At 36.4% G+C, this 14,282-nt stretch overlaps 8 protein-coding genes across 8 annotated transcripts; 4 read left to right on the top strand and 4 right to left on the bottom strand.

Annotated features, from left to right (window-relative positions):
- Positions 1-71: 71 nt before the first annotated feature.
- PRCAT00000537001 (uncharacterized protein) lies at positions 72-2,048 on the bottom strand (the record flags this gene model as incomplete). Its single annotated transcript, XM_062955499.1, has 1 exon — positions 72-2,048. The coding sequence occupies one exon, from the start codon at positions 2,046-2,048 to the stop codon at positions 72-74; it is 1,977 nt and encodes a 658-aa protein (XP_062807380.1).
- A 123-nt stretch (positions 2,049-2,171) lies between these two features.
- PRCAT00000536001 (putative hydrolase) lies at positions 2,172-3,812 on the bottom strand (the record flags this gene model as incomplete). The annotated part of the gene is made up of 1 exon (XM_062955488.1): positions 2,172-3,812. The coding sequence occupies one exon, from the start codon at positions 3,810-3,812 to the stop codon at positions 2,172-2,174; it is 1,641 nt and encodes a 546-aa protein (XP_062807379.1).
- Positions 3,813-4,116: 304 nt separating this feature from the next.
- Positions 4,117-4,419, top strand: TIM13 (protein translocase subunit; the record flags this gene model as incomplete). Its single annotated transcript, XM_062955477.1, has 1 exon — positions 4,117-4,419. One exon carries the CDS (start codon positions 4,117-4,119, stop codon positions 4,417-4,419), a length of 303 nt encoding a protein of 100 aa, XP_062807378.1.
- A 479-nt stretch (positions 4,420-4,898) lies between these two features.
- On the top strand, positions 4,899-5,630 carry PRCAT00000534001 (proteasome core particle subunit beta 6; the record flags this gene model as incomplete). The annotated part of the gene is made up of 1 exon (XM_062955466.1): positions 4,899-5,630. One exon carries the CDS (start codon positions 4,899-4,901, stop codon positions 5,628-5,630), a length of 732 nt encoding a protein of 243 aa, XP_062807377.1.
- Positions 5,631-5,706: 76 nt separating this feature from the next.
- Positions 5,707-6,345, bottom strand: PRCAT00000533001 (uncharacterized protein; the record flags this gene model as incomplete). The annotated part of the gene is made up of 1 exon (XM_062955455.1): positions 5,707-6,345. One exon carries the CDS (start codon positions 6,343-6,345, stop codon positions 5,707-5,709), a length of 639 nt encoding a protein of 212 aa, XP_062807376.1.
- Positions 6,346-6,574: 229 nt separating this feature from the next.
- On the bottom strand, positions 6,575-7,561 carry PRCAT00000532001 (uncharacterized protein; the record flags this gene model as incomplete). The annotated part of the gene is made up of 1 exon (XM_062955443.1): positions 6,575-7,561. One exon carries the CDS (start codon positions 7,559-7,561, stop codon positions 6,575-6,577), a length of 987 nt encoding a protein of 328 aa, XP_062807375.1.
- A 481-nt stretch (positions 7,562-8,042) lies between these two features.
- On the top strand, positions 8,043-9,290 carry PGA38 (Pga38p; the record flags this gene model as incomplete). The annotated part of the gene is made up of 1 exon (XM_062955432.1): positions 8,043-9,290. One exon carries the CDS (start codon positions 8,043-8,045, stop codon positions 9,288-9,290), a length of 1,248 nt encoding a protein of 415 aa, XP_062807374.1.
- Positions 9,291-10,236: 946 nt separating this feature from the next.
- On the top strand, positions 10,237-14,217 carry PRCAT00000530001 (cleavage/polyadenylation factor CFT1; the record flags this gene model as incomplete). Its single annotated transcript, XM_062955421.1, has 1 exon — positions 10,237-14,217. One exon carries the CDS (start codon positions 10,237-10,239, stop codon positions 14,215-14,217), a length of 3,981 nt encoding a protein of 1,326 aa, XP_062807373.1.
- Positions 14,218-14,282: the final 65 nt, after the last annotated feature.

Here is a 14,282-nt window from a genome sequence, read left to right as displayed (position 1 = left end):
CCAACTTTCTTAACACTGGTAATGCACTGGAATAAGTTAGTAAAAGTATCAAGATAGGATAGAACAAGTATTCAAATACTAAATAACTCGTTCTCTGTTGGAAAACCGAATAGAAAAGCGTATACGAACCTTGCAAATAAATCGAGATCTGGGTCCAATCTGCGGCCAATCCCTTCTAACAATAATATTGCCACTATGACAGTAATAAAATCACCTTCCATTCTCACATGGTGAGTTCTGACCATTCCCAAAACCAGATCTAGTAAATCTCCAATACTAATGTTGCCCAACGCGAATGTTCTTTGTCTAATCCTGTCGACCAATTTTTCTACTTTCAAGGCAAATATCTCCTTGTTTATGACTGTCTCCGGTGTCCTAGATCTTTCTACCATTAATTCACCCGCCTTGTAACCATCAAACTCCGAAAGTGATTTAAATAAATCTATAAAGTTGACACGGTCTGTATGATTTAACTCTGTTATCAATCCAACATCTAAAAAGCATATTTCTGCATGATATCCCTCCTCGTACAAAGTTGCTAACCTTCTGCACCATTCGTCTTCATCTGCTCCTTTTAAGTTTAACAATTCATTAGTTATCCTGTTCGAGTCATCTTCGTTGCTTGTTTTAACTATCTTATATTCCTTTTCATGTTTGAATAGCTCATTTTTATAGAATCGTATCATCATATTTCCTGGATGCAAATCTGCATGAACAAAATTATCAAGAATAAGCATTTGTAAAAAGGCATCCAAACCTTTGTCGCTTATTTCCTTTGACAAATTTTTTCCAAAGTTCTTCTTCAAAGATAGCATCTTCTCCAATGGAATAGCATGAATAAACTCTTCCACTAAGACGTCTCTGGTAGTGAAATTGATGTAAGGCATGGGGAAATGTATATCTAATCTATTCTTGAAGTTATGCCTAAATTTTGCCAAGTTTAGACCTTCAATCCTGAGGTCCAATTGCAAACGCATCAAAATTGAAAATTGCTGTACCTCATCAGGTAAAGAAAGCCATTCCATACTAGGTATCATATCAATTAGGTTTGCAAAAAATTTCATTATTCTCAAATCTCTATTAATTTTAATCTCAACTCTAGGGTGTAAAACTTTCACGGCAACCTGTTGCTTATTAGTCAATTGTTGCTCAGTAACCAAGATCTTGTCAATCAAGTGTTGATGTCGGTCATCTTCAAAATGAACTTCGTTAGTTTTGGCTTTTTTCAATGCCTTGTTAGACAATTTAGCAATATAAACTTGTGCAATTGCCCCCACCCCAAGAGGTTTCTCGTTAAATTCGTCAAAAATTTCATCGAATGGTAAACCGAAACTTTCACTCACAATTTTTTTGGTTGAAGATAATGAATGAGCTTTTGCATTTGAGTGTAACCGTCCTAGTTCATCGCATAGCTCCTTAGGAAATATATCAGTCCTTGAAGCGGCCCATTGCCCCAATTTAATGAAAGAAGCTCCTCCTAGTTCAGCAGACCATCTCAAATATTTAAACCAGATCTTTGCTCCTGATCTAACTCCACTTTCAGAGTTTTCGTGTTTTCCAAACCAGCATATGGGTGCACTTATCAAAACTGGGAGAAATATCATCGATAATTCTACAAATCTTGATAATGTAATGAGTGGATCAATAATGTAATCATCTATAGCGAACTTAAGATAATAAAGTGGCCCAAAGATTTTACTGCCTTTAAGCTTTTGTTTTCGATACCTTTGAAATTGATCGGTCTCTTCTCTCTGTGAAGCCAGATACAATCCCATTTCATAAGTTTCTTCATCTTTTGCTGGCTCTAACTCATGAATTGAAGTATCGATGGCATGCACATCATTATATATCATGTTGTTGCATAATAGAGATCCCAGAGTTAATATTCCAACGCCTAATAATCTCCAATTGCTCAATCTAGTATGAGTCTGAGTTCTTGCTTGTGAATAGAAACATTTAGTTCGAGTTGACCAGACTCGGGGATTAAAGGTACCCTTGAATCGACCCACTAGTAAGGGCTTATTCATTAGTGGTGTTCTATGAAACATCACTATGAAAAGCTATCCCTAACACTCCCAAAATTCAATTCTTGTTTATCAAAATCAATATATGATATTCAGAGCAAGTACTAATCTATAAATTCTATAAAGTTTCCAGTCCGGAATTCGATCTCAAATATGAACTCCGGTGGTTTCAATATCCAGTTGCTTCATGTGGTCCCTTAAAATCGAACACCACAAACCTATAGTTGCAGCACCCTTAGGATTCGTACGGGGTCCACGTCTAGCCACGATCCCATCGTGAGAATTCCATGCATCAATATATACTGGAATTTTTATCCACCTAAGCTGATTTAAAGAATCAATGATGAATTTCTTTGATTCGCCAAGAGGAAGCTTAGTTCTGCTTTTAAATAATGGAAACTTACTGTAATCAGAAACTTCTAGTGTCTTGATATGTTTCTTCATAGCAAGGTCATTTCCTTCTGTATTGATATTTACAAACTGCTTCTTTTCCTTCTTATCAAGAATAATATCTCTTTCGCCACTATGTTCGGCATCAGTATCCGACAGACTGTCTTCTCTACCTTCAATTATAGGTTGAATATCATCTCTATCTTCATCATGTGAACGAAACTGTGGTGTTCTACCTGAGAACCTTTCTTCCGCGTACATAATATTTTCCATTGCATTTTCAGTAATTCCGGAAGTATCACCTTTAAATGATTCGTATTGAGAAAGTTTTCTTCTTTTGTCTCTAGCCTTCTCCCCAATCCTAGCATCCTCAGGATCAACAGGTGAAGATCCGTAGACCGAATTTTCAACTCTTTTCCAATGTATATCAATATTGGGGGCAGACAAGAGCCGAATCTTAATCATACTATAGATAGATGCAAACAAACTGCTTGTGAAAATCATTGGGATCCAAAAGGGTAGTAAAAAAAATGCAACAGAACATATGATAATGGTCCTTGCTATTCTATTTGATCGGAAAAAAGACGTTTCCTCTTGTAAATTTCCAGGGAAGCTTTCTTCTCTTTCGAGGGCATGCGATCTAGTCAAGTCTACAAATTTTGGTTGTACCTGGCTATTGCCAATACGCGCTTGTGGAAGATCCTTCAAATACTTGATCTTAATTGTTTCCCAGTCGTCAAATGGTGAATAGTCAGTTATGTAAGAAGTGAAAAATGCCACTGTTCTGTCGTTCTTAATGTTTGCTAATAGAATATGCTTTTGAAACTTAGCCAATCCTTTATAGTACGTTTCCTTAGGGTCAGCTAATGTAACCATTATGTTTTTTGCATCCCTCATGAACATTTCTCTACCTGACTTGCCGAAAATGAATTGTCCAATATGGTTTGCACCTTTATCAAACACGTTTTCTTTAAAGAACTCGATTCCAACGTGAGGAGTGGCAAAAGTTGTAAAGAAGACTGGTTCAATTTTGCTGTAAACATTTAAATCATTCAACATACCTATAACGTACCTTGAAAGAAGACCGCCTAAGGAATACCCAATAATGCTAATTTTATCAACTCTATAATTTTTATTTTGTTTGAGTATTTCAATTTCATAAAATATCTCTTGAATTATCCTTTGCGAGTTATACTTCAAACCATCATATGTCTTCCAAAATCTGAAGCTGGAAGGCTTCAAGGTAACAATTATCTCCTTGGAGCATTCTGGAAGGAGCTCCTTTATACTTCTTTCTATAGTTGACATGTGGTTGGGCCCGCCCCATAGTCCATGAATGAGTACAAATAAATGTGCACTTTTTGCATTATCATCAGCAGACTGTAAAGTGTCACTCATTATGCCATAGACCGTTTTCTTTCTTAAAAATCAAAAGTGATTGCTAACTTGAATTCTTTCTGTCTTATCTATCCAAAATGCCGAGGAATTGGATTACAGATCAATCAAGAGAGTTCTGCATATACGTTTCTTTCTTGGTAAAATTTCCATCCGAAAATTGACATTGTCATAGTAAATCTATTAGTTTATCTTAATAAAGAGCACATTCAAGGTAGCAGAAGGAAGAAGAAAGATAACTAAAAGCGAAGTTTTTGGACATTTAAAAATTCAATATCGTGGGATAGATTAATATAGAGAAGGCATTATGGCATTATTTGGATCGTCAACCAGCTCAACAGGTCCTAATACTGGCACAGCGACAACTAAGTCGGAGCAAATCAAGACCCAAATACAGGATCAGATTAGCCAGGAGTTGGCAATAGCAAACGCTACGGAATTGGTAAATAAAATCACTGAAAACTGTTTTGAAAAATGTATATCCCAGCCTGGCAGTTCATTAAGTTCTGGTGAAGATCATTGCGTTAATCAGTGCTTAGAGAAGTATATGAGATCATGGAATGTTATTTCCAAATCGTATGTGTCTCGAATTCAACAATCTTCAAGCTAAAAACTTTATTATTGAAATATTCAGCTTTTTGAGATGAAACTCCGCCATAGATCTCGCAATTTTCTTTGTATATAGTGTCACCAAATAAGATAATGACTTTAAAGAAGCATATGAACTTGTAGTGATGAGAAGTAAGAGCTTTTTTATTTGTGGCTGATTTCGCTCCCACTTTGCAATCTTGTTAGATTTTTGATAAGTAGCTGTTCCAGGCTATCCCTTTTAAATAGGGACGTCGAAATGAAGCTGTCTTTCTTTGTAAGCTCAACTCATAGTGTGCAGCGCTTCACTAGATTATCAGTAAATAGAGTATATTTCGTTATGTGCCGGATTTCGTATTCTTTTTCAGAGTGGCGACTTGGAGCATATCGGTTCAAGATAAATAGATTTGCTAGTAGAGTGACAATTGTTTGGGTTAGAGTTCACAGTTAGGTTTGGCTAATATAATTGAAGAAATATATCATTTCTTTCGTTTGATCATAATGAACTCTACTACTGTTGCGTCGGAATATTCGTCGGAAGTCAATAAAGTTCCAATAGAACATAGATTCAATCCATACACAGATAATGGTGGAACAGTGCTAGGTATCGCAGGTAAGGATTTTGCGGTCCTCGCAGGGGACACAAGACAAGTGAATGGGTACTCTATTAATTCTCGTTATGAACCGAAAATTTTTAACGTTGGAGATGATATAGTTATGACGGCCAACGGGTTTGCTGCAGACGGGGACGCCCTTATAAGCAAATTTAAAAACCAAGTAAAATGGTATAAGTTTAACAATGGTGAAAGAAGATTGGGAATCAAAAGTGCAGCTAGATATATACATCATTTACTTTATGGGAAGAGGTTTTTCCCATACTACGTCAGTACCTTGATTGCAGGGTTGGATGAAGAAGGTAAAGGAGCTGTTTATTCTTATGATCCTTTGGGTTCATATGAGAGAGAGCAATGCAGGGCTGGTGGTGCGGCCTCCAGTTTGATAACCTCTTTCTTAGATAATCAAGTTAACCTTAAGAATCAGTATGTGCCAGGTTCTGATGGTAAGAAAAAGAAGGAAGTCAGATATCTCGAATTGAGTGAAGTTTTAGAGCTTGTTAAGGATGCCTTTTCCTCTGCAACGGAGAGGCACATCCAAGTGGGAGATGGTCTAGAAATTTTTATAGTCACCAAGGACGGCGTGAAAGTTGAATACTTCCCTTTGAAGAGAGATTAATCTACGATCCATATATCGCAACTTATTGCTATCTTTCAGAATTTTTATATCAGTCGTATATTTTTCATCTTCTACCTTAGACTGGAAGCTCAAATTTTTTACCCTTCAAAACTTTAGTATAGTAAATATAAAAAAAGTCTGAATAAATAGCAGTTTGGATGATTCCAGCGACAACAGTTACCCAATCTAAGCGACCCTCTGTAAAGTATCTATAAATCCAGTTGGGTATGTATAAGGCTCGATAGATTCCTAATGCAAAAAGGTAATGGGCCGTTATGTTTTCAGCTTCTCCTGTTCTTTGTAAAACAAAAAAATGTGGGAGTATAGCCACAGATTCTAACCAAATCGAAAATGTCCATAAAAGATACAACGGTGAGTATGATTTTGTTGTTAAAAGAGCGGCAAGGAATGCTCCACCAACTAAATATTTCACTGGAAATGTGTCGACATGTGCTTTAATGGAGACCTGATACTTATTTGTCATTATGTATACTGTGTAAAGTGAGGATCCAATGAAAAATAATTTCATCGATGTATTGTAAAGGGAAACAAAGTGGGTGAATAAATCCAAATACCTTGTAACAAACACTAAGACGTATAGGGTCTGTGTCTTCAATGAAAGACCATTCAATGACTTGTTCTTCTCAATCGAAAAGAGAAGTATGAATATACTTGCCAAATGAGATAAATCGGCAAAAAATCTGAAAATGTTCATGTCAATGTGATGTTTTCAATTACTTATGCGTTATAGTTAGTTTATTTTGTCAATACTTTCTAAATTTTAAAGTTGTAGTCGATGTCAGAAATTATATACAGTCGCAGCAAGTCAGCCCCAAAAAGCACCAATTGATAGCCAAAGATCGGGGCTCGCTGAGAACAGTTTAGCTACGATTTGAAATACTTGTAGACCATTAATTAGGTAGTAGTATATACATCATGCGATTCTAAATATGAATCTCGTTTAGCAAATACGCATAATCTTGCTCAATATCACCAAGCAGGATCTTTCCGAAGCCATTAAAGTTAAAACCAGGCACGAGGACAGATATGTCCTCACTTAGTAAAGATTCTTCGCGGTCCTCATCTAATTCTGTTATGCTTTTATACCATCTACTTCCTTCAGTTCCATTTAGGAAAGATTCAATGTCAGAAAGAACCAACTTGTTTTTAATATGATGATTTTGCGGATTTATTCTATAAGTTTTGAAAGACCCATCCGGTGAGAAGTATATCATGGAAGGAAAGTTTGTGATTCCATAGTCACGTACCATCTTGAAACCTGAAGGCTCCGAGGCCGCTACTAATGCAAAAGAAGTTTTCAGACCTGACATGGATGAAGCTAGCGCTTGATAGAAATGATAAGGATACTCATAATCACTCCATTCATCCAAATATTTCATTGTGAATACAACCAATACATGTCTGTTTTTAATCTCTTGATCAAAATTGGAATCATGGAGGTAAAGTACATCGGTGACGAAATTGTCATAATTTGGTGTCACATCGGGAACTATGTTCTGCACGAACTCAATTAATGTATCAGGTGCCCTGTCTTTTGCTTCAAAAGTCAATATCTCCTTTGTTTTAAAGTTCAACATCTTTAATGTTGGAAATTTGTCTACTTTGAATAGAGATTGAAGTCTTTTATTCAATCTACCATTCGTTTTGATTATTTGTAGTTTTTTATCATTCAATTCTGTCCCATTATTGTATAATAAACTTAAGTACTGAAAAGTTGGCTCAAACTCTGAGCAGAATTTGCATCCGTCAGTATAAAAGTAGATGAACGAATATCGTGCCGATGCTAATATTTGTGGAATATTCGAGTCATTAAGCTCCAAGACATTTCTATTCGCATCAAATGCGCGGCACCCAAAGACATGAATACAGATGAGGATCGTATATGTCAATATTCGGTCAAGAAGATTCATTATTGACTCGCATATTGATGTAATATTAACTAAATTCTGCATTGCATCTCAAAGAAGTTATTTAATCGTATCTTGCGATCACGTGAGACTTGATATGTTTATCTGCAGATACCATATTTGGGATTATCCAGCTTGAATGCGGTTTTCACGAGATGGCTGGCCGTTTATCTTTGACATATTCTGTCAAAATCAATTCCTTGTTTACAAAATGGGCCATAATTGCTGGCTCAATTGTCAAGTTTGATTAGAGCCAGCTTGACTATTGATGAATCTGGATAGTTTAAGTGATGAAACGGTCAAAGTGACCAAAAGAGATCTACAGGGCCAAGAATCCAGCCATGACATCTAAAGAAATGGAGATAAAATCTGTCAAAGCTGTGTTATAAATATGTATCAGAAGCCATTGTGCGTTAATTTTTGATTTGATCCTATCTGAAACACACACAATCAAAAAAATACGTCGATCGCTTAAGGCTGTGATATGAGATACTCAGCTCTACTTGCTTCGATAGCAGTTTTCGAGGCGGTTTCGGCCGCTTCCTCTGAAATAGCACCTTCTTCTTTCGTGTATTCCAACTCATCGATAACGCGTGCTCCTTATGTCACTTCAAGCTCGATAGATTCGGGTCTGACAATTTATGACGACGAAATTATAACAGAGAGTGAAGAGTATGACCTTTATCAGACGATATGCCCATCCGGTGGTGTATGCTATACTACGATAGATGAGTACAATAAAACCACGCGGACTACTATTGTCGATGATATTCTAACGGTACTCACGACCGTGTACCCTGTTTCGTCGTCTGAAGGTTTTGATGACTCGATATCAAGCACCATACCAATTTCTGACCTAACAGAACCAACCTCGTATGTTTACGACGCTATCACGGACGATGACACTGTTGAAATAACTAAGACTATTTGTGATTCGTATTCCTGTCGTCTCACTACTGAACTTGATTCCTTGACTACTGCGACGACTATCATTGATGGAATTCTGACAACATATGTCACGTATGTTCCTATCTCCAGTGAATCTTCATCTGAAGCTATTTTTTCGGCAGCCATTACCACATCTTACGATGATAATGACAAACTGAAAAGTATTCCGTCAGAAACTGCAACTTTGACTGAAGCTGCTTCTTCTGACACTCCAATTTCAAACGATGGTACAGCTACTGAGAGTATATACTCTACTACAGTCATTACTACCACCTCGTGCTCGAATAATGTTTGTTCTAAGGTCCCTAAGACCACAGGGTTGACAGTCGTTACCAAGGACAATACTATCTATACAACATACTGCCCATTTTCTGGAGAAGCTACTGAATCTGAAACTCAAAGTTCGAATCCGAGTCCGATTTCTTCGGAGATTGAAGCCACATCTTCATTCGAATCTGGAATCTGGAAAGTAGTGACCAAGGACAATACTATCTACACTACATTTTGTCCTTACTCCGGAGAAACAACTCTGAACCTGGCTTCCGGCGTTGGGTCTACTTCGTCAGAGACTGAGGTCAAACCAACTACATTAGCAAGTTCTTCTCTTTCAACCATCAACGTTATCACTGATAACATTGTTACTGAAACGCCAAGCGCAAGCTTTGAAACTCAGTCAAGTTCGCATGGAGCAGTCGGTGTTTCGTCCTATGAAGGTGCAGCAGCCGTCGCAAAAACTACCGGTGCATTCGGTCTTTTAACTTTCTTTTTATTCCTTTTGATATAGATTAATCTTCGTAATAAGTCAATTTCGCCCCGAACATATATACCTGTCGTCGGGAGTAGTGAAGGTACCAGTATGCGCCTTTTCTACCTTTTTCACTTCGATAATATTAGTTTAGATAATAGATCAAGTTTAATACCATCAAATGTATGATTCTCGACCTGCCTAGTCTAATCGATTCACTTTTTTTTTTGTATTAGGGAGTCTAGTCCATAGTAAAGATCCAATTGTGCATAAAGGTAGGGAATTTAAGTTATCTTATATCTTAACTTCATTCGTAAAAGCTTTCGTACGTGACTGTGTGTCAGTCCCACATCAATGTCACCTAAGTTCTTCAATGGCTATGGTAGGTACCCGGCAAGGGGGATGAGGGATAGTTAATTGTGCGGAATGAACATCTGAAGCTCATCTCGGACGTAATTGATACCCAGTTTGGCTATTTTTTCTAAATAGGTGACCAGAAAATCCATATTTGAAGGTATATGTCCTAACAAAGTTTTCTCTGGTGAGCCTTAGGAGTCCAATAGTGGCATTTTTAAGTTTCCAATAGCAAGTCTTTAAAATTGTCCTTTCGTCCAATATGTATAAAGGTGTTTTTCGTCTGATACGCACAATATTTTGAAAATTGGCCTCACGAAGTGGGTGTTGGATCAATATTGGGTAATACCGGACATAACTTCACTGCAAATGATATTTGTGGGTTAGCGTAGTCATCAGTTCGCAAAACACCCTTGTTTTTCGTTGTTCTGATGTAGCCATGGACTGGAAATGGGTCTATGATGTTAAATAGCCTATTTGTAACTGTTACCTGTAATCATCAGAGACCTCTCTTAAGTGCGGCTTCGAGGACAATTTTAAGTAAAAACTTAAGACTTTCATAAAAATAGTAAATTTCGGTAAACGTTGAGGTATATATAGCGGTGGCATTTTTAAGAGAACTATAAAGGGTATGGATGCTTATAGTGAGTTTATTGAGCCTAGCCGAGTGAATCAATGTGTTGGTTGTAACTTTATATCCTCATCAAAGAAGCATTTGATTGTTGGAAAAGGTACGCTACTACAAATATTCGATGTAGCAGGCTCTTCTTCAAGATCACATAAGTCAAAGTATAAGCTCCGATTGATTGGGCAATATAAATTACATGGCTTAATAACTGAACTTGTTCCTTTGCGAACGATTGAGCAGCCAAAGCTTGACTATTTGATAGTTTCAACGAAGTACGCCAAATTTTCAGTTATCAAGTGGGATCATTTCTTGAATTCTATTTCAACAGTATCCTTACATTATTACGAAAATTCGATTCAAAATGCTACTTTCGAAAAGCTTTCCAAGACTGATTTGATAATTGAACCCAATAATAACTCTTGTACGTGTTTACGGTTCAAGAATTTACTTACATTTCTACCTCTAGAAGTTAGCGAAGACGACGATGAGTTGGATGAGGATGAAATAGATACAAAGAAAGATGATCATGATGTCCCAGAAAAATTTTTTGATTCAAGTTTCATGATCGATGCCCAGTCCTTGGATCCTAATCTTGGAGATGTAGTTGATATGCAATTCTTGTATAATTACAAAGAGCCGACTTTAGCTATCCTATCACTGAAAGCACGTACTTGGGCAGGGCTTTTACCCGAAGTAAAAGATAATGTCAATCTTTTCGTTTTGTCGTTAGATTTGAGCTCTAAAACTTCGACATCTATTTTGAAAGTTGAAAATTTACCATTTGATATTGATAGAATAATCCCCTTACAATTTCCATTGAACGGATCGTTACTCATGGGCTGTAATGAAATACTTCACGTTGATAATGGAGGCATCGTTAGAAGAATAGCCGTAAATCAATTCACATCCTCGATTACTGCTTCTACAAAGAATTATCTTGACCAGTCTAGCCTCAACTTGAAGTTGGAAAATTGTTGCGTAACACCACTACCCAATGACACAAGAGTATTGATGATCTTATCAAGTGGGATATTTTTTTATATCAACTTTGAAGTAGACGGTAGAGCCATAAAGAAAATAGAAATAGAACCTATCGAAGATTCAAAATATAGTTCTGTGAAGTTGTCATATCCTACAAAAGCAGCGGTTTTGCATAACAATTTAATATTCATTGCAAATAAGAATGGAAATAGTCCACTAATTGAGCTCAGTTATCGGGAAAATGAAAAAGGAATATTGGAGACTGAAATCCAGAATGATGGAGACATCACTTCAGTTCATGATGACGATGAGGATGAATTGTATGACGAGGATGAGACAAATGATACCAAAATTATTAAGATGGGATCAATTGACTTCGTTCTTCAAGATGAGATATTTAGTCTTGGGCCAATTTCTAATTTCACCCTTGGACATTATTCTACAGAAAAGTTTGTATCAAATTTGGCAAATCCGAATTTTAAAGAGATCTCAATCGTCTGTAGTTCTGGATCTGATCAGAATGCAAGTTTAAATATTTTGACTCCAAGTATTCAACCGAAGATAAAGTCGTCCTTAAGCTTTTCTCAAATCAACAGAATGTGGACCGTGAAAAATAAGTTTTTGATCACATCCGATGATGCAAATTCGAAATCAGAAATCTTTCAGGTAAATAAGCGTTTTGCAAGGTTAAACTCTAAAGATTTTATCAATAATGAGCTAACAGTTGCCATTCATGAGCTCAATAATGGGAAATTTATATTGCAGGTGACACCTCATCAGATTATTTTGTTTTCATATAATTTCAAAAAAAGATTGTCATTGTCAAAAGAAGTTCAGAATGAGGAGATTATCTATAGTACATTCAGTGACGAATTTCTCATGATTTTCTTGTCTAGTGGTGAAGTATTGATATTCACGATCAATACTTACAATGAAACATATTCTAAGATAGACATCCCAAAGATATTATCAGACACTATTATTACTACTGGTTATATCACCAATTCCAATTTGTTGAATGCAGTGCTGAAGGATGTAAACTTGCTTTTAAACAGGGGTTCTAAAAGAAAATTTGGTGAAAGAAATGCTCCTATAAGCAACTCTGATTCCAGTAAGGTCTTAGGACCTAAGCAGAAGACGTTTATCTTAGTGACTGGTGACAATAGGATCGTTGCATTCAACAGATTCCATAACGAAAAATGTTATCAACTCAACGAAGTTGATAAATTTACCGAGATTTTGAATTTAGGTTTCTTCGAACCGAAAGAAACATACCCCGATCCTTTTATAAAGCAAGTTGTATTCGATGAACTTGGAGATTGGAACTGTAAGTCGGAATATTTGACTATTCTAACGGTAGGGGGGGAAGTTATTATATATAAACTTTTTTTTGATGGCGAGAATTATAAATTTTTAAGAGAGGTAGACTTGCCATTGACTGGAGCTCCTGCTAATGCATACCCGCTAGGTACTACAATCGAGCGAAGATTGGTGTATATCTCGAACTTGAATGGATATACTTGCACACTTGTGACAGGTTTGATACCTCACCTAATTATGAAGTCGTCTCATTCTATTCCACGCATTTTTAAGTTTACGAAAATCCCAGCTGTCTCTTTTGCACCTTATTCAGATTCAAAAATAGACTGTGGGTTGATCTTTCTCGACGATAAAAAGAATGCCAGAATTTGTGAGCTACCTCTTGATTTCAACTATGACAATAAGTGGCCCTGTAAAAGCATTTCCATTGGTGAGAGTATCAAGAGTGTGACTTATAGTGAATCTTCAAATACTTATATTATTTCATGTTTCAAAGATATTCCTTATGACTGCTTAGACGAGGAAGGAAACCCAGTAATAGGTATCGATAAAGAAAAGCCATCTTCGTTGTCCTATAAAGGATCATTGAAATTATTGTCGCCTTTCAACTGGACGGTTATTGACTCCATCGACTTTGATGATAATGAGATTGGGTTGAATGTCAAGTCAATGTCTTTGGATGTCGGTCTGTCTTCAAAAAAGTTTAAGCAAAAGAAAGAATTAATAGTAGTTGGTACTGGGAAGTATAGGATGGAAGACTTGAGCTCAAATGGCTCCTTTAAAATTTATCAAATAATTGATATTATTCCAGAGCCAGATAGACCAGAGACAAATCACAAGTTTAAAGAAATATTTCAGGAGGACACAAGAGGTGCAGTCACGTCTATTTGTGAAGTAAGTGGAAGATTTTTAGTTTCTCAAGGTCAGAAAATTATCATTCGTGATTTACAAGATGATGGCGTAGTTCCAGTCGCATTTTTAGATACAGCAGTCTATGTTTCAGAAGCAAAAAGTTTCGGAAACTTACTCATCTTAGGTGACTCTTTGAAAAGTGTCTGGTTAGCGGGATTCGATGCAGAACCATTCAGAATGATTACTCTAGGAAAAGATTTACAATCTCTAGATGTAAACTGTGCTGACTTCATCACAAAGGATGAAGATATCTACATTCTAATTGCTGACAATAATAATGTCTTACATCTTGTGCAATATGACCCTGAAGACCCAACGTCTTCCAATGGTCAAAGACTAATCCAAAGGGCCTCATTCAATATAAACTCTACAGCTACTTGTTTGCGATCAATACCGAAGTATGAGGAATATAACCAGACGTTTCAAGAAAATTTTCAGGTTATTGGTTCCACTGTTGACGGTTCTTTTTTTGCAGTATTCCCGTTGAGCGAATCAACTTACAGAAGAATGTACATTCTACAGCAGCAATTGACTGACAAAGAATATCATTACTGTGGTTTGAATCCAAGACTAAATAGGTTTGGTGGTTTATCTTTCAGCGAGAATGATACTAATAGTAAACCCCTCCTAGATCATGATGTCATCAAGACATTTGCAAGACTCAGTGATGACAGAAAGTTAAATCTTGCTTCCAAAGTTAGCTCCAAAAACATATATCTGGATATCTGGAAAGACTTAATTGAATTTGAAAATGTATTAAAATATTTATAGATTAATATGGCTTTTTAGCTCTCAATACTTCATTCAATCTTATAATAAATGGAATTTTTTGGAAG

The sequence above is a fragment of the Priceomyces carsonii genome (assembly GCF_900007245.1).
Source record: "Priceomyces carsonii strain CBS4050 genome assembly, scaffold: Debaryomyces_carsonii_scaffold_1, whole genome shotgun sequence".
NCBI classification, from domain to species: domain Eukaryota; kingdom Fungi; phylum Ascomycota; class Pichiomycetes; order Serinales; family Debaryomycetaceae; genus Priceomyces; species Priceomyces carsonii.
This window is presented reverse-complemented; position numbering and strand designations above follow the sequence as displayed.